Source organism: Narcine bancroftii, chromosome 3 (genome assembly GCF_036971445.1).
Source record: "Narcine bancroftii isolate sNarBan1 chromosome 3, sNarBan1.hap1, whole genome shotgun sequence".
Classification (NCBI taxonomy): Eukaryota; Metazoa; Chordata; class Chondrichthyes; order Torpediniformes; family Narcinidae; genus Narcine; species Narcine bancroftii.
In genome coordinates this window covers 365,625,076-365,644,534 of record NC_091471.1, presented here as the reverse complement: position 1 = coordinate 365,644,534, position 19,459 = coordinate 365,625,076, and the positions used below count along the sequence as shown (strand labels likewise).

General features: G+C 41.5%; 1 protein-coding gene across 8 annotated transcripts; it reads right to left on the bottom strand.

Annotated features, from left to right (window-relative positions):
• Positions 1 to 4,991: 4,991 nt before the first annotated feature.
• rpl38 (ribosomal protein L38) lies at positions 4,992 to 19,458 on the bottom strand. 8 transcript variants are annotated; one of them, XM_069930175.1, is made up of 6 exons: positions 19,369 to 19,458; positions 12,911 to 12,953; positions 8,519 to 8,595; positions 8,334 to 8,394; positions 5,672 to 5,794; positions 4,992 to 5,066 (listed from the first exon to the last, which is right to left on the bottom strand). In XM_069930175.1, exons 3-6 carry the CDS (start codon positions 8,519 to 8,521, stop codon positions 5,041 to 5,043), a joined length of 213 nt encoding a protein of 70 aa, XP_069786276.1. In that variant the 5' UTR covers positions 8,522 to 8,595; positions 12,911 to 12,953; positions 19,369 to 19,458; the 3' UTR covers positions 4,992 to 5,040. The 8 variants fall into 8 exon arrangements, with proteins under 8 accessions (XP_069786276.1, XP_069786275.1, XP_069786273.1 ...); XM_069930174.1 differs by lacking the exon at positions 19,369 to 19,458 and adding an exon at positions 13,159 to 13,206; XM_069930172.1 differs by lacking the exon at positions 8,519 to 8,595 and having other exon boundaries at positions 19,369 to 19,452.
• Between the last annotated feature and the right edge of the window lies 1 nt (position 19,459).

Genomic DNA, 19,459 nt, shown 5'->3' with positions numbered 1-19,459 from the left:
ATCACATGAAACAGAATGACCACTTGCTGGTCGACCAAAACTGGTAAACAAAGCAATCCCTGGGGGAAAATCAATGAGTGAGTTTGTTGTTGAGGGGTCTGATGGTGGAGGGGGAGCGGCTGTTCCTGAACCTGCTGGTGCGAGTCCTGATGGCAGCAGCGAGAACAGAGCGTGGGCTTTGTTCTCAAATCTGTCCTCGCTGATCTGTTCCAGTGTGAGGCGGCTTTATTTCAGATAACATCCCTTTTGCCTGCCCTCGACCAGTGATCATCTGAACGGCCGGGCCACAAAGAATTACAACGATTTGCATGAGAACAGTGCGAACCCCATTTATTGGTTTTCGCTTTTGATCAGAGAACATTAGTTCAGTGTCAATTTCTAAATATCTCAACCAAACAATTTAGTTCTTAAATTTGTCCCCATCAATCCCCCAGAGAAAGCAAACGTAACAAATAATTGCAGCAAAATAAAACAACCCAGCAGTTGAAGCAGTAGCGGGTGAAAAATTGCCCACTAGAATACTGTAGATGACACCAAGAAGATGATCGATTGACTTGAAGGGTGCAAACAAGAAACATCAACTGTGCTGTTGGGTTAGAAATGTTTTAATAGTCTATTGTATGACCATTTCAATTGTTTACACGAATTGAACACGTGTAGCTGACTAGAATACTGTAGATGGCACCAAGAAGATGATCTATTGACTTGAAGGGTGCAAACAAGAAACATCAACTGTGTTGTTGGGTTAGAAATGTTTTAATAGTCTATTGTATGACCATTTCAATTGTTTACACGAATTGAACACGTGTAGCTGACTAGAATACTGTAGATGGCACCAAGAAGATGATCTATTGACTTGAAGGGTGCAAACAAGAAACATCAACTGTGCTGTTGGGTTAGAAATGTTTTAATAGTCTATTGTATGACCATTTCAATTGTTTACACGAATTGAACACGTGTAGCTGACTAGAATACTGTAGATGGCACCAAGAAGATGATCTATTGACTTGAAGGGTGCAAACAAGAAACATCAACTGTGTTGTTGGGTTAGAAATGTTTTAATAGTCTATTGTATGACCATTTCAATTGTTTACACGAATTGAACACGTGTAGCTGAATTTTACAAACAGTTGGATATTTAGCAGAGCCCAAGTGTAGATTTTTTTTTCAACATCTGAGATAACTTTGTATTTGCTGCCATCTCCTGGCTTCAAAGGCAATCAGCAAGAAGGCCGACAAAAGGCAAAAGTTTGAGGAGATTTGAGTATGGACGACTCTTGAAAACTTCTACGTGTACTGTGGAGAGCATTCTGTCTGGTTGCATCACTGTCTGGTGTGGAGGGGCCAACGTTCAGGACGGGGGGGGGACTCGAGAGTTGTTAACTTGTCTTCCAATTTAACAGACACCATTCTTCACTCCATCGAGGACATAAGTGTCTTAAGAAATCATGCCCTTTTCGCTGCTACCATTGGGAAAAGGGCATGCGAGCCTGAAGACCAGCGCTCAGCAGCACAAGGACAGTTTCTTCCCATCACATTCCTTTGTCTTTATTTTTGTACTATTTATTTTGAATTGTGGTTTATAGAAATGATTGGACTGTGATGCTGTGGCATTGCAAAGTTTGTGGCATGTTCATGACAATAAATTCTGATTGCCTGAGACGTCGGCTGGTAGTTGATGCAGTCTACAGGGCTCTTGGACAAAATTCTTTGAAATAAATTGATTTTGTTTTTAAATAAAAAAGTACATCTCTAGTCCAAAGAGATAAATTAAACCCAAAGCTTACTCTTAATGGAAGGAAGCAGAGACTGACAGGTTTTATAACTGGAAGGCTAACTTCAGCTGCTCAGAACAGGAGCCAAAGAATTATGGGAACGTTGGCCAACCTTACCTTTATCTAATTTAAAAATCTAAATTGGCAAACTAGCCAGGACAAACCTTCAGTTTAGTGTACCTATGACAGTAAGTGTTGTTCCCTTAATTTGTGATTGAATATCTAACACAAATACCAGTGAAGGGGAAGAAATGTACCAGGGTTGTAGGTCAATTGGCTGTAATTGGGCAGCATGAACTCATTGGCCAAAATGGACTGTTACTGTGCTATCTAAAACAGGAGACAAGATGTTTTTTTTATTTGGAGATTGCATTCAAAGCTACTCAAATTCATTATCCTTTGAAGTGACTAGCAGTACCCTTCCCCCATATCACCTTGCCATTCCACAGGTCAAGCTGACAGAAGGTTCTGCAAGATCACAGGAAGCCTGAGCAACAATAACTCCAGCGACAAGGACCAGTTGGAAATAGCCTTCTCTTAAACCTCCAAGGAAGGGAGCAACAACAGCAGCTGAGGCAGGGGACCCACCTTAAAAACAAGCTGAAACTTCAGTCCAAGAAAGTCCAAAGACTTCACAGTCCAAGGGCAAAAGTAGCAAAGCGGTCCACAACCAGCCAGAGCATAATGGAGAGAATATGGAATTTGAACAGATTGTTCATACAAGGTATTGAATAATTAACTGTGCATTTGTGTGAACTGGGAGCACATAGACTCCTCTCCTTGTCTGCTGTATAAAGCACCCAAGTAAACCACACCAAGCAATAATGGTCTAATTGCTCATAGCATAGTAAGCACAAGATTGAGTACTTGAGATGTGTACTTTTCATTATAAACATCATAATTATCAATTTTGTAGAGGACAAAAAATATCCAGTAAATAAAGGTAAGGGTTCCATTATTGTCACCTCTAGTGAGCTGCACTGATCCGCAAGCGAACCAGGTCTGAGGTGAAGACTTCCACTGGGCTGATGGTCCCGGGGGGGGGGGGGGGGGGGTCGCAAAGGATCCATGCTGATAAGCTCTCGGAAAGTTCCAGTTGATTGGTTCAGCTCACTCACAGCTTCCGTTTTTTTTCCATTCGCTGCACAACAGTCCGACCACAACATAATACTGCATTTAGAATGTAACATACACTAAATTCTTTAACGTTCTTTTCTTTCTTCCTTACGGTAGTCACCATTTTGTCCAAAGCTCCTCAAAGAAATGAGGCCCCAGCAAGGAACAAACTCACAACCCCTAGTTTACAAGACCAAGGCTCTAACCACTGAGCTTAGCTAGAAAGCCCATAAAGACATTTACTTGAATTACAGAATCTGAAGTGGAACCTGGAGCATTACAGTACAGGCATCAGCCCATTATGTTGTGACAACTTATATAAACCTGCCCAACAATCTAAACCTCACATCCATAATCCTTGCATCCATGTACTTGTCAGATGTTTTAAATATCCCCACTGTACCAGCCTCCACTACCACTCCTGGCTATACATTCCAGACACCTACAAATCAGTGTTTAAAAACTATTCTCCCCTCACTTTAAACAGGTCCTCTGTTATTTATCAATGTCACTCTGAGAAAGATGCTGGCTGCCCACCCTGATTGCCTCCCTTGTAGACCTATACTGTCATCTTTCATCCTTCTTTGTCCAAACAGAAATGTCATAACTCTCTTAACCTTGCCTCATCTACCACATTCTCCAATCCAGACAATAACCTGTTAAATTTCCTCTGCACCTCACAGACCTTGCACTCAATCAACCAACTAATGAAACTTGTTAGGAGCCCAGAGGACTTCAAACACCAGCAACAGAATGGTTACTTTGACAAAAATGTATTATTTTCTTCATATATAAGTTTAATATTTAACACTATTAATTTCACTCCCCTTCGCATGTACATAATGTTTCGGAAAGTTTATTTCACTATCCAATCATTCACTTTTCACTTCAAGTTCACTGGTAATCAGCAATTTTCCATACTGTGCACAGGCTCTGGCACTTAAATTGCTACCACAAAAGGAAAGTCTTTCTTGGTTTCAGAGAGAGTTCTTTGGACACACACAAAATGATCTTCAATCCAGTATCTTGCCGAAGAAACTTGCCCCCTCACGGGTTTTCCAACAGATAACCTCTTCTTCCAGGTTACCAGAGTTCTTTTACCCCTATTTTAGGAGAAACACATTAACCAGCCACATCCTCTTGTATTTGACGACAAGGGTTTAGAATAGGCTGATCTCTGAACTCGAAACCAGACTTTAAATGGGGTCTTATAGGTCTGCAAAACATTCAGTTTCCAACATCTCTTCCTGCTGTAAACTGAAACTCTCTCCCTCTCTCCTAGCATGTTCTTTCTCTGTGTCCAAAACCACATGATCCCTCGAAGAACAGCAAACTTCAACCAGACTTGGATCACTGGCAAAAGATTAATCAGTTTCTGGGCCTGGACATGTGTTCTTTTAAAGACAATAGTCCATTTCGATTCCACAACGTCAGTTCAATTAACACCGAAGTGACTGTAGACATGGAGGCTCTGCTTAAGCATAGACCTTCCATTTCAAATGAGGTGTCTTTTGTGAACTGTTACGGAGATGTCCGTGAAGTGTACCTAAACTCAACCTCAATATACCTTTTAAAGATATATTTTATTAACCCATTCCATAACAAAGCCCAGCATTTATTGTCATAAACATATCACAAAATTTGCTCTTTTGCAGCATCACATTGCGAGCATTTATATAAACCACCGTACAAAATAAATAGTGCAAGAAAAAAAAACTGGTTCATTGTTCATTCACGCATCTGATGGCAGAGAGAAAGAGGCTGTTCTTGTGCTGTTGAGTTTTAATTTAGACCTTTTATTTAAACTTTCACTGGATAATATGCTTTTAAGATATTGTGAATGAGTATATTAAATGTGCCGAGCAGCACCACTCCACTGATCAGTGCTAAGTACCAGACTTGGGTAGCCTTATACAGCAAGTTTTACTCAAACTCTACATTTTAGGTGGAAATTCGGGGCGGGGGGGGGGGGGGAAGGAAACGACTGTACGGCAGTGATAATATATACCAGTGTATACGGGGATACGGGGCCCTGTTTACTAAATATATGTGCAACATCAGAAAATCACTACAGCTATGAAAAATACCAAACACGGCAGGAACACTTGGCCATTTATTTCAATATGAGTAACATTGAAATTGCAGCTTCTCACTTCAGTTCTTTGACTGCCAAACCTGAAGCAAAACAAAAAACAAGAGGAAATTTTATTTTAATCTCAATACTTCACACAAAAAAATCTAATCATGATTTATTTAAACAGAAGCACATTTATTCACATTTCCTTTTCAATAGAAAGACACAACTTGATTAAATTTCTACTAAGATCAGCAACTCCAATGGGATCATCTTAGCCTAGCACTGTTAAGAATAATGTACATTTTTCAAAACATCTACTCATTCATCTCCAAAATTCCACTCATTGACCCTGCTCAAGTAAATTAACTTTTTGTGTAACTTGCACATTTACCTCCCATTCAAATGGTATCCAACAAGAACTAAACCTGAGATACATTTCAAATTACAATATTGCCATTCTTGTACTCAAACCAACATAAATTGTCCCTCTATTTTTGGCACACTACACTGTTTCGTCAGGTTGTACTGATACAATCGGAAGATAGATAAACTTGAACTACAAAATGCATGCAAAAGATTCAACTCTAACAAAATATTGTTTACACTACACTATTTTCTTCTATCGCATTGCTTCCACATGCAACATCCCTCCATCCATCTTGCACTTCCAGTTACTAATCGATATAGTTTGCAAAGTATTTACCTGGGGGTAGGGACTGTTTGAGTTTTTCAGCTTTTTCTTTGTCTGTGATGACCAGTGTGTACAGATATTTACTGCACCGAACTTTAAATTTTACATTATCTTTGTTCTTCTTGATTTTCACAGCTAGATAAAACAAAATTAGCAAGTTGCTTTAATTGGCACGGTAATCTTTATAATACCCCCAAATCTTAAAGTCTAGCATGCGTATACAGACACATACAAACAAGAAAGTTGTTCAACTGGTAGTTCACAATCACATCTTTAGTGAATGTTCTCTGTCCAGTTTGATAAAAAAGCAAAACCTGCAGATGTGGAAATGTGAAATGACAAGAAAATGCTTAAAATTCTCTACAAGCCAGGTAGTCCCTGTGCAAAGAGATGAATGTTTTGGGTCAATAAAACTTCACAGTTGAAGAAAATCTGACGTTCACTTTTTCCCTTCACAAATAATGCTCAACCTGCTGAGCCTTGCCAGCATTGTTTTTAAATTGCAAAAATGGGACAGAGACATCTACCAAAATATTTTTTCTGTATAACGAGTTGAAAAATGCAAGTACACATCACAAAGCCTCATAAATTGAAGGTCAACCAAATAGCTTACAGACTCAATTTCACTTTCTCAATTTAATTCTCAAAATCCCCAGAGTCCAAAAATATTCCTCAACCTTGGTTTCATTCAAATTTCTCAATAATAGACCTCTGTGAAACTATAGCATCCGTGACATAAATCTCATCTCAGAAAAAAGGCAGCTTCACAAATGGAGTCAAATTGCCTTGCAATAAAATCTCAATATACCATTCACTTTCCCAATTCTTTGCTCCATTGGGGGGGGGGGGGGGGGGCATATATGTCCCTTGAATCATTACAAGGCGAGAATATATCCTACTCAAAATCAGCTCCCAAAGCTTCACTGTATTGATGCCTAAATTTTACTGTGATCATAACAGGTTTTTCACCATGTCATCACTCCATCCAAAAGTTTGTGTGGTGGTATCAGTAGCCCTAAGTGTTAAATGCACTTCCTAGTAATATGAATTTCTAACTGTACAAAGTTAGTTGTAATTTCTATTACTTTATTTCCTGATAAGCATCAATGTAATGAGAGTATCAACACAGCTTTATCAAAACTGCCATGAGTATTTATTTGTATTATCGTACAGGCAACCTCAGGTTCCGCCTTACAGAATTCACAAAATTTCACATACGAATAAAAACTCACTCTCTCAGAATTTATGGGAAAATAAACTACTTTCTTCTTTTCAACTCTCGTTACTTGATGCACATACAGATGATGCTGATTTGTCGAGGAAAATAGCAATGTAGACTGTTGTCTCGAAATGCAGGGGTTGCTCCTACACTGCACCTTGATCAGAGGCTTCCAGGAATTATATCCCAAGCCAGAAACATTGTAATAGAAGGGCAGAAGGATGAGGGATTTTAAAAATCAAAATACAATTAGTTACATCAACATTGCAATTTTGTTTTTAAGCGACAACACAAACTAGCACAACACAGTACAATAGGGGATGTGCCATGGAAAATCTCGACCCAAGGATCACAGCTGAAAGGGAACAATTGTGCTTAATAGAAATTGGCTCTGCACATGAAACAGCCGATCTGCAATCAGAACATTCATTGCTCACTGTGAAGATAAAAATGATAATAAACGCAAGAGCCTCAAACACTTAAATCAGAGATGTGATGCTGAAGTATTTCTCCATTTATTCCACTCAAACTACAATTGCTATGTCACGTAGGTTAAGATCATCTCCAAAAATTAAAAGTGTAATGTTCTCATAAAATAATAGAAAATGTCCCAAATATTCACATCAGCTAGACCCAGAGAAAAATGTTTTCTTTCACATTTAAATTCCACAAAACATTTAAAATTGCCCCAGTAAAAATTTCAATTTTTATGCTGATCTTCCAGAAATTTATCTTGTCAATCAAAAAAAAGCCGTTGTAATTTTTCAAAAAATTAACCCACTTGTTTTAGACTCCCCAAAGAGCAAAATTTCCCCATAAATAGAATATAGAGCAGTCAAGCACAGAACAGGCCTTTGACCCACAATGTTGTGCAGACCTAGATAAACCTACTCCACAATCAAATCCCTTCCTACCTTAAAGCCCATACCTATTTTTCTGACACCCATGTGTCTATCAGTCTTTTAAACATTGCATCAGCCTCAACCATTGTCCCTGGCAGTGTGTTCCAGGTACCCACCACTCTCAGTGTAAAAAAAATCCTACTTCTGACAGCTCCCCTAAACTTTCCTCCACTCACTGGTATTAGCCATTACCATCCTGGGAAAAGGCTGGTGGCAGCTATCCACTCATCTTTTCTGACGCTCCAAAGAGAAAAGCCCTAGCTCATTCTATCTTTCAAATAACTTGAAAGTTTACTCACCAAATTTCAGGAAATTCAACTCCAGTTGAATTATATTATATTGCAAATTATATTAGCAATAATTTCTTGTAAATGTAATTTGAGAGTTCAGATTTAGTTCTAACAAACCTACTTTGCACTAACCAGGGTTGTGGCCACATCGGAAGGCTTTCAGGAAATCTCAAGCAGATTTTCCTCTCAAAAATTCTTTGGACAATAACCTATAATTTAATTTTGAAACCCATAATTTATAAAAATATTTTAAATTCACTTACATTTTGCATCCTTCCTTCTTGCTGTTAGCAAGAAGTCTTTGATTTCTTCAATTGTTTTAGGCTGTTGGATTACAAATAAAATCAATATTTCATGGTGAAAAATCAATATTTCATGGAGAAAATACATAAATATCACTAGTTACAATGAAGTACTAAAGGCAAAGAATCGAATTCAGGAGTCATACCATTTTTGTTCCACTTGTTCAGGACACCACGTTACAAATTTTAAACTCAATACCGTTCAGGCTTCAGATACTAAACTCTGAAATGAATGTGGTTTTTTTTATTAGCACCAAAACAATCAATGATAGTAAAAGACAGAAGCAGATTTTGGAGATCTGTGAGAGGCATTGCGTAAAATTAATGCTTAATACATGTCATAGGAAAATAATCAAACCAAAAAAAATCAGAACCAAACCACTAAAGATACAATTAACTCAGGTGACAAAAAAAGTTCAGGAAAGAATCTCTCAGATAAGGAGAGACATGAGTTTTCAAATGAAATTACAGGCCCTTGATCCAAAGTAGCTACAAGTATGACTGCCAGTGATAGAATGATGGTTTAAAGAAGGTGGAATTTTGAGGGGTGGGATGGGTAGAAGGCAATTACAATGAAAAATATTTTGGATGAGAACACCTGACAAACTTAAGATGCAAGATATTGAAATCTTGAGCAAACAATGAATCTGTCAGAGTTCAGCAGGTCAGAGCAGCATTCATGGAGAGAAATGGATAAGTTTCATTACTTGAGACTAAGGTGAGTGGGGATTATAGCAAGCATTAAAAGAATGGGATGGGGTGCAAGAGGGCCAGGAGGTAAAGGGTTACTTGGACAGATGATATTTAGGGGAGAGTCATTAGGGAGTAGTGGTGAAGATCAATGGGGGAAGGGCTTGAAGAGGGATGAGAACTTGTCCTCCTGGTCTTAAACTAGCAATAGGGTCTTTGTTCCAAACCATCCAGGCCAATCAAGATGCCCATCTCAACTAATCCCAATGGTATGCCTTTGATCCAACTTCTTCCAATTTTGAAACTGCTAATTCCATTCACCCTCCTTTTTTGAGACTCCTGCCTCTCACCTGAAACCAACATCCTCCCCTATCCTGTAAAAAAGACTGACCAACTACCTTAGGTGCACCTCATCAAAATACGAACCGCTGTAACGTTACCCCTCAGCCTCCCTTGCTTCAGAGAAAAACAGTCTCTGCCTCTTCATGTAACTCAAGACCTCTCGTCTCATCACCATTCTTGTGAAGTTTTTCAGTGCCCTCTCTAGCTTAATCACATCCTTCTTGTAGACCTGAACAGCACACAATACACTAAGGGTCAAGATTTAACACAATATCCCAACTCTTAGACTCTGCTGCACCAATGAAGACAATGTCATTTGACCTTTTTCACCACTGTGACAACAAGTGTCACCATATTTAGAGAACTATTGTCCTCCTCAAGGTGCTACCATTCATTGTGCATGTCTTGTACCTGTTTATCATTTCACACTTACCAGGGTTAAATTCCATCTCCCAGATGATCTAAATCTTGTTGTCATCTTTGACAATTTTCACTGTCCATATTTTTAAGGGATGGTGCAGAACTGGGGGAGCGGGCAGCGAAATCACAATACTGTTCCGCAGGTTCCTCCCACCCAGTCCACATTATCGATGGCTCTGAACAGGCTTTAAATGGCCTGTTAAAGGATCCAACAGCTTTTTTGTTAAATCCTTCAACCCTTCCAGACTACCTACAATAGGTCACATAACATCACCCCAAATATCCCTTGCCAAAAAGATCAGCTCTACACAAATTTCCCAGCACAGGTTTCTTCCACGGCCGATGGACAATGGAGACTTTCATCTTATTAAAATTCACAAAAGTTCCGGCCCGTTGAGTCTGCTCCACCATTCGATGAGACTTATCTGATGTTAGGGTCATCTCCACCGACTCTGCCTTTTCCCCAGAACCCTTAATTCCTCTACTTTGTAAAAACCTATCCAACCTTGTCTTAAATATATTCACTAAATATATTGCTTTGATGGGCAGTGAATTCCATAGATTCACCACACTCTGGGAAAAGTAGTCCCTCTTTATCTCCGTCCTAAATCTACTACCCTGAATCTTGAGGCCAAGTTCCCTAGTTCCAGTCTCCCCCAACAATGAGAACAATTTACCTATCTCTATCTAATCTATGCCATTCATAATTTTATACATTTCCAGAAGATCTAATCTCACACAAATTCAAGCAAGAACAGGTCCTCATTGAAAACACCAGACCTTCATTCACTAACTACAATTTTTATATAGTTATATTCCACACACATAGCACGAATCAGGAAGGCAGACTTCAATGTGTGAGCAGATTTCAGATCCATGTAGATGATCAAATCATTGAAATTAGTCTTGTAAATCAGGGATCGCAAATTTGTTTCTTGCTGGGGTCTCATTTCTATGAGGGGTGCTGGACCAAGTGGCGACTCTCTCTGCCTTCCTTACAGTGGACAAAGTTAAAGAATTTCATATTTGTTACATTCTAAATGTAGTATTATGCAACAATAGTGTAAACTTTACCTAAAAAGCTTCCATCTTAAGAATTCAAATTTAATTCAACACTCTTAAGAAGGATGACATGGATTGAGATGATTTCCACTTGCCGCAGCTATGGTACCAGAAGGCAAGGCCAAGGACTTCCAATCCTGAGTCTCAGGCAGTGGTGGACATCCATTTAATTTAGAGCAGTGGTTCTCTACCTTCTTCTTTCCACTCACATCCCACTTTAAGTAATCCCCCTGCCATCGAAGCTCTGTGATTAGTAAGGGATTTCTTAAGGTGGGATGTGGGTGGGAAAGGAAGGTTGAGAATCTCTGATCTAGAGCCAATTGATATTGAAATATTTTGCTTGAGAAAAATTGTAATTGGCCCATTTCCTTCGGAGTTCTGAAACCGTGCACATAATGAGTCAATGAGGGACGATTAAAACAGTGGTTTGCAACCTTTTTCTTTCCAGATACATCCCACCTTAAGTCATCCCATGCCATTGGTGCTCTGTGAAGAGTAAGGGTATGCTTAAGGTGGGATGTGGGCGGGAAGAAAAAGTTTTAATCGTCCCTCATTGACTTGTTATGTGCACAGTTTCATAACTCCAGAGGAAATGGACCATTGACAATTTTTCCTCAAAGAAAATATTTCAGGAACAATTGGGTCTAGAGGAGTGGTACTCAACCTTCCCTTTCCATCGATGGCCGAGGCAATAATTCAAGTGGGATGTGGGAGGAGGGAGGGCCTGAGTCTGTGCCCGGCTGTGGGCCAATTGTCTGGATTAAAAGGGCAGCCGCCCCTGCTCTCACGGCCCTGATTGGCCAGTACCCACACCACCGCCCCGGTCCCTCCCTCCCTCCCCCCACCGCCCCGGTCCCTCCCTCCCCCCACCGCCCCGGTCCCTCCCTCCCCCCACCGCCCCGGTCCCTCCCTCCCCCCACCGCCCCGGTCCCTCCCTCCCCCCACCGCCCCGGTCCCTCCCTCCCCCCACCGCCCCGGTCCCTCCCTCCCCCCACCGCCCCGGTCCCTCCCTCCCCCCACCGCCCCGGTCCCTCCCTCCCCCCACCGCCCCGGTCCCTCCCTCCCCCCACCGCCCCGGTCCCTCCCTCCCCCCACCGCCCCGGTCCCTCCCTCCCCCCACCGCCCCGGTCCCTCCCTCCCCCCACCGCCCCGGTCCCTCCCTCCCCCCACCGCCCCGGTCCCTCCCTCCCCCCACCGCCCCGGTCCCTCCCTCCCCCCACCGCCCCGGTCCCTCCCTCCCCCCACCGCCCCGGTCCCTCCCTCCCCCCACCGCCCCGGTCCCTCCCTCCCCCCACCGCCCCGGTCCCTCCCTCCCCCCACCGCCCCGGTCCCTCCCTCCCCCCACCGCCCCGGTCCCTCCCTCCCCCCACCGCCCCGGTCCCTCCCTCCCCCCACCGCCCCAGTCCCTCCCTCCCTCCCTCCCTCCCCCCACCGCCCCGGTCCCTCCCTCCCTCCCTCCCTCCCTCCCCCCACCACCCCGGTCCCTCCCTCCCTCCCCCCACCGCCCCGGTCCCTCCCTCCCTCCCTCCCTCCACCGCCCCGGTCCCTCCCTCCCTCCCTCCCCCCACCGCCCCGGTCCCTCCCTCCCTCCCCCCACCGCCCCGGTCCCTCCCTCCCTCCCCCCACCGCCCCGGTCCCTCCCTCCCTCCCCCCACCGCCCCGGTCCCTCACTCCCTCCCTCCCCCCACCCTGCCTCCCTCCCTCCCCCCACCGACCGCCCCGGTCCCTCCCTCTCCCCCCCCCCCCCCCCGCCGGCCCAGTCTCCCCCCCCCCCACCCGAGTCTCCCTCCCCCTCCGGCCCAGTCTCCCCCCCCCCCCGGCCCAGTCTCTCCCCCCAACCCGCCCGAGTCTCCCTCCACAACCCCCCCGCCGGCCCAGTCTCTCCCCCCCCCCCACCCGAGTCTCCCTCCCCCTCCGGCCCAGTCTCCCCCCCCCCCTCCGGCCCAGTCTCTCCCCCCCCCCGCCGGCCCAGTCTCTCCCCCCCCCCCCCGCCCAAGTCTCCCTCCCCCCGCCCCAGGGCCTACCATGGTCGCGGTGAATCCAGCGGCGGGACCGTCGGTCTTCCTGCTGGAAAAGAGAACGTCACTCAGTCAAGGCCTCGGCCACAAACCTCCCGCGCACGGACCAGCGCCAACAGCCACCGGCGAAACGGCCTCTCCTTCCCCCGCTCGGGGGGGGGAGGGTGGGAGGGGGGGAGGGTGGGAGGGGGGGCTGATGGCCCGAGTCCGCGGCCTCTCGCCGAGGATGGCGGCAGATGGCGTTCGCCACTCACCGGCGTTCCCACCTGAGGCTCGGCTGCTCCCCACAGAAGAAGCGAGGCCGCGCTACATCCGGGACCTGAACGCCCCCGCCCGACGGGAGCCCCGCACGGCCACAACGTCCGAAGGCGCCCGAAACGCGAAATTCGATACGAGGCGCTGCCCAGGATTGGACACAATTCCTCATCGAGCAAACAATCCACGGCCAGAAACTCCTTCACGGGCACAATGTTACCAAGGAGGCAGGGTCATCAAACTAAAATAATGGGGGACGGGGACATCTCTGGGGACATCTCTCTCTGGGGACATCTCTCTCTGGGGACATCTCTCTCTGGGGACATCTCTCTCTGGGGACATCTCTCTCTGGGGACATCTCTGGGGACATCTCTGGGACATCTCTGGGGACATCTCTGGGGACATCTCTGGGGACATCTCTGGGGACATCTCTCTCTGGGGACATCTCTCTCTGGGGACATCTCTCTCTGGGGACATCTCTCTCTGGGGACATCTCTGAGGACATCTCTGAGGACATCTCTGAGGACATCTCTGGGGACATCTCTGGGGACATCTCTGGGGACATCTCTGAGGACATCTCTGAGGACATCTCTGAGGACATCTCTGAGGACATCTCTGAGGACATCTCTGAGACATCTCTGAGGCTTGGCTGCAGCTTTCAGCTCTGCTGGCAATTATGCTGGCATTAAATTTGGCCCAGGCTGCAATTACTCAGTCAGAAGGTTTGGAAATAGAAACAGTTTATTGTTTCAGGTCCAGGACCTTGGTCAAAATGGACTCGTGCTTCGTAATTGAATTGAATGCTTCTCCTGCCACAGCGAGAGCCTGACTGGCTGGGAGTTTTGGGCTGAGCACCTTGACTCCATCCCTTGGGACCCAGGTGCAATGACTGGGGCAAAGGTGCGAGAAGCACCGTTTAAATTGCAAGGTGATCTATCCTGCGAATGAAGGGGGAAATTCCGCCCTCACCGGTTGTTCAGACGCTGGCTGCCCGGTGACGCGTGCACACAAGCGCTGATGTCACTGGAATAAGCGGGTAGGCCATCTTCCTGTTCTTTTTAAAAAAATATTTATTTATTTTTCACACTGTGAACCCTATCGTCCAAAATATATACAAATATTCCTCACTAAATATACACAGTGGAATTTTCTCCCCTTTTTTCCCCCCTACCTTCCCACGCCCCTTCAAAACCAATAAACATTCAACAGATACAACACAATAAACCCATTAAACAATGTCATCACACAATGAAAAATAAACAAGAAAAATGTGTCATCTACTTTTACACACTGGGTCAAGTCATTTTGTCTTCTTATCATTTTAGGGGGTGGAGGCCCGCGGTTGGCCCTCTCTGTTATGTTCCCAAATTTATTCAAGTAATGTGACTTTATTTTTTTAATTATGTTATTTTTTCCAACGGAATACATTTATTCATCTCCATGTACCATTGCTGTATTCTCAGGCTCTCTTCCGATTTCCAAGTTGACATTGTACATTTTTTTGCTACTGCTAAGGCTATCATAATAAATCTTTTTTCCACTTTATCCAATTTGAGGCCTAATTCTTTACTTCTTATATTACTTAGAAGAAAGATCTCTGGATTTTTGGTATGTTGTTTTTTGTGATGTTATTTTTTGTGATTTTATTTAATATCTGATTTAGATCTTCGCAAAACATTTTCACTTTCTCACATGCCCAAATTGCATGTACTGTTGTTCCCATTTCCTTCTTACAGCAAAAACATCTATCTGATAATGTTGGATCCCATTCTTTTAACTTTTGAGGTGTGATATATAACCTGTGTAACCAATTATACTGTATCATGCGTAACCTTGTGTTTATTATATTCTTCATAGTTCCAGAACATAACTTTTCCCATGCTTCATTTTTTATCTTTATGTTTAAATCCTTTTCCCACTGTTGTTTAGGTTTATAGCTTATTTCATCATTTTCCTTATCTTGCACCTTAATGTACATGTTCGTTATAAATCTTTTAATTATCATTGTGTCTGTAATCACATATTCAAAGCTGCTTCCTTCAGGTAATCTCAGTCTGTTTCCCAATTTATCCTTTCAATAGGCTTTCAGTTGATGATATGCAAACATTGTACCATGAATTATTCCATATTTGTACTTCAACTGTTCAGATGTTAATAAATTATTACCCAAAAAACAATTTTCTATTCTTTTAATTCTTTTTCTCTCCCATTCTCTAAAGGAAAGGTTATCTATTGTCAAAGGGATTAGCCGATTTTGAGTCAATAATAATTTTGGTATTTGGTAATTCGTTTTTTTCCTTTCTAAGTGGATCTTCTTCCATATATTGAGTAAATGATGCAATACTGGTGAGCTTTTATATTGCACCAGCTTTTCATCCCACTTATAAAGTATATGTTCCGGCACCTTCTCCCCTATTTTATTTAGTTCTATCTTTGTCCACTCTAGTTTTTCCCTTGTCTGGTAAAAATCTGATAAATACCTTAATTGTGCTGCTCTATAATAAATTTTAAAGTTTGGTAACTGTAAACCACCTTGGTTATATCTCTCTGTTAATTCATCTAAAGCTACCCCCCTTTCCATAAGAATTTCCTTATTATTCTCTTTAGTTCATTAAAAAATTTCTCTGTTAAGGGAATTGGCAATGATTGAAATAAGTATTGTATCCTTGATATTCATTTTAATGCAATTTACCCTCTCTACCAATGTTAGCGGTAATTCTTTCCAATGTTCTAAGTCTTCCTGCAATTTCTTTATTAGTGGCTGATAATTTAGTTTGTACTGGTAGCTTAAGTTATTATCTAACCTGATCCCTAGGTATCGGATGGCTTGTGTTTGCCATTTAAATGGTGATTCTTTTTTAAATTCTGTATAATCCACCTTACTCATTGGCATCACTTTATTTGCGTTGATCTTGTACCCCGATATTTCTCCATACTCCTTCAATTTCTTATGTAATTCTTTTATTGATATTTCTGGTTCTGTTAGGTATACTATGATGTCATCTGCAAATAAACTGACTTTATACTCCTTCTCCTTTATTTTTAATCTCTTTTATTTTATTTTATGTTCCTATCAGTTCTGCCAATAGTTCTATTGCTAAAGCGAACAGTGAGGGAGATAATGGACATCCCTGCCTAGTTGACCTACTTAATTTAAATTGATTCGATACATATCCAGTTAATGTTACCTTTGCCAACGGTCCATTATATAATCTTTTAATCCAATTAATATATTTTTCTGGTAGATTGAACCTCTGTAATACTTTAAATAAATAATTCCATTCATGTTAGGCTTTTTCTGCGTCTAAAGCAACAGCCACTGTTGGCTTCTTATTTCCTTGAACTGCATGAATTAGATTAATAAATTTACAGATATTATCCGCTGTTTGTCTTTTCTTAATAAATCCAGTTTGATCTTGTTTTACTATTTTAGGTACACAATCAGCCAATCTGCTAATAATTTCGCTATTATCTAAAAATCTGAGTTAAGTAGAGATATTGGTCTATATGATGCTGGTGTTAGTGGATCCTTCCCCGTCTTTGGTATTACTGTAATTATTTGCTGTCTTACATGAATCTGGCAAGTTTTGTGTTTCTTCTATCTGGTTCATTACTTCCAGGAGAGGAGGAATTAATAACTCTTTAAATGTTTTATAGAATTCTATTGGGAATCCATCCTCTCCTGGCATTTTATTGTTTGGCAGCTTTTTTAATATTTCTTGTACTTCCTCTATTTCAAATGGTTTTATCAGTTTGTTTTGTTCCACCTTGTAATTTTGGCGGTTCAATTTTAGTTAAAAACTCTTCTATTTTATCATCTTTCCCCTCGTTCTTAGTTTGGTATAATTGTTCATAAAATTTTTTAAAGTTCTCATTAATCTCCATTGGATTATATGTAATTTGTTTGTCCTTTTTCCTTGATGCCAATACAGTTCTTTTAGCTTGTTCTGTTTTAAGTTGCCAGGCTAATATTTTATGTGTTTTTTCTCCCAGTTCATAATACTTTTGCTTTATTTTCATTATGTTTTTATCCACCTTGTACGTGTAATGTTTCATATTTTATTTTTTGTCCGCCAATTCTCTCCTTTTTGTTATATCATCCCTTTTTACTCGTTCCTTTTCTGTACTTACTATTTAACCTTTGCAACTGCTCTATTTCCCTATTGTAGTCCTTTTTCACCTTAGTTACATAACTTATTATCTGCCCTCTAATGAAGGCTTTCATTGCGTCCCATAATATAAATTTGTCTTTCACTGATTCCGTGTTTATTTCAAAATATGTTTTAATTTGGCATTCAATAAACTCTCTAAATTACTGTAAGTAATTAAGTAGCATGGAGTTTAACCTCCATCTATATGTTCTTGGTGGGATGTCCTCCAGTTCTATTGCTAATAACAGGGGCGAATGATCTGATAGTAGTCTAGCTTTATATTCAGTTTTTCTAACTCTCCCTTGAATATGGGCCGACAATCCTTGAGTATGCTTTATACCTACTTGAATAATATGAGTATTCCTTCTCTCTTGAGTGCTGTCTCCTCCATATATCTATAAGTTTCATTTTCTGCATTGATTTAACCATAAATTTGGCCACTTTATTCTTTTTGCTTGTCTTTTGTCCAGTTTTATCCAACATCGGATCCAAATTAAGGTTAAAATCCCCTCCTATCAATATATTTCCTTGTGCATCTACAATCTTCAAAAAAAATCCTGCATAAAATTTTGATCCCCCTCGTTAGGTGCATATATATTGAGCAAATTTCAAAATTCTGAATATATCTGACACTTTATCATTACATACCTCCCTGCTGGATCTATTATTTCCTCCTCTATTTTGATTGGTACATTTTTATTAATTAATATAGCTACACTTCTAGCTTTTGAATTATATGATATTGCCGCTATGTGTCCTACCCAGTCTCTCTTTAATTTGTTATGTTCCACTTCAGTTAGATGCATTTCCTGCACAAATGCTATATTTAATTTGGTTATGTATGCCATTAATGTTTATAGTTATATAGTTCAACGTGGCCAACTCATATCCTGTTCACACCTCATTTTCGCTTGCTCACCACCACCATCCCCCTTTCCCCATTTTCATCTCTCAGTTTTCACTTTTTAAACTCAATGTATGACAATGCATTTAAAACATAAAATACTCCAACAACTCCCACATCCAATATTACCTTAACCCAAATACCCACCACCCCCTCTGAGTTGCCCCTTATCCCTTGCTGGGCAACCACAACTCCCCTTTCCATTTGGATTGCGATCCTGTTCGCAAGCGTCAACTGATTTTGCAGTGATGGTTATTCTCTCCCCACCACCCCCCAGGAAACACTTTTTAAAAAAAAATACAGATATAACAAAGTTCTCCCTTTTTTTTCCCCTTACTTCCTTCCTTCCCTTCTCTTTCCCTTCTTTAGTTCTTTACATATACATTGTATTTACATCTTTATGTATACTTTATTGCCATTCTTCATTCTTATTACATCTCTCCTTCTGTCCTGCAAATTCTTGTGCTTCCTCCAGATCCGAGAACAGTCTCTTTTGCTCCCCGGGGATAAATATTTTAAGCACAGCTGGATGTCTTAACATTAATTTATAACCTTTTTTTCCATAGGATCGATTTTGCGTATTAAACTCTTTCCTCTTCTTTAAGAGTTCAAAACTTATGTCTGGGCAAAAAAATATTTTTTGACCCTTGTATTCCAATAGTTTATTATCTTCTCTAATTTTATTCCTTGCCCGCTCCAGTATATTTTCTCTTGTGGTTTATCTCAAAAATTTTACTAAAATAGATTTTGGTTTTTGATGTGTCTGTGGTTTCGGAGCTAGTGGTCTGTGTCCCCTTTCTATTTCCATTTCTTCCTTTTCAGGACCTTCGGGATCCACTCTTTTATAAATTCCTTCATAGAACATTTCAATTTTCTGAGCAAACAACTCTTGTGTCTCTTTAATTTTTTAATCACTTTCTTCCAATTTTCCTCTTAAGTCGTTTACTTCCATTTCTACAGCCATTTCTCGTTCTTGCACATTTTCTATTCTTTTCCCTATTTCTGTCATGACTAGTTCTAATCTTTGCATTTTTTATCTTCTATTCTTTTCATTTTTCTTTTAATTGCACTAAATTCTAATGACAACCATTCATTTAATGCTCTCATTTGTTCTTCAAAAAAAGCCTTATCTATATTCTGTCCATCTGTTTTACCTTCTATCTCTCTGTGAAGATCTTGATCTTCTTCTTCCTCTTCTTCTGTGTCTGTACCTGTGTTTGTGTCTTCTTCTTTGTATCTGTGTCT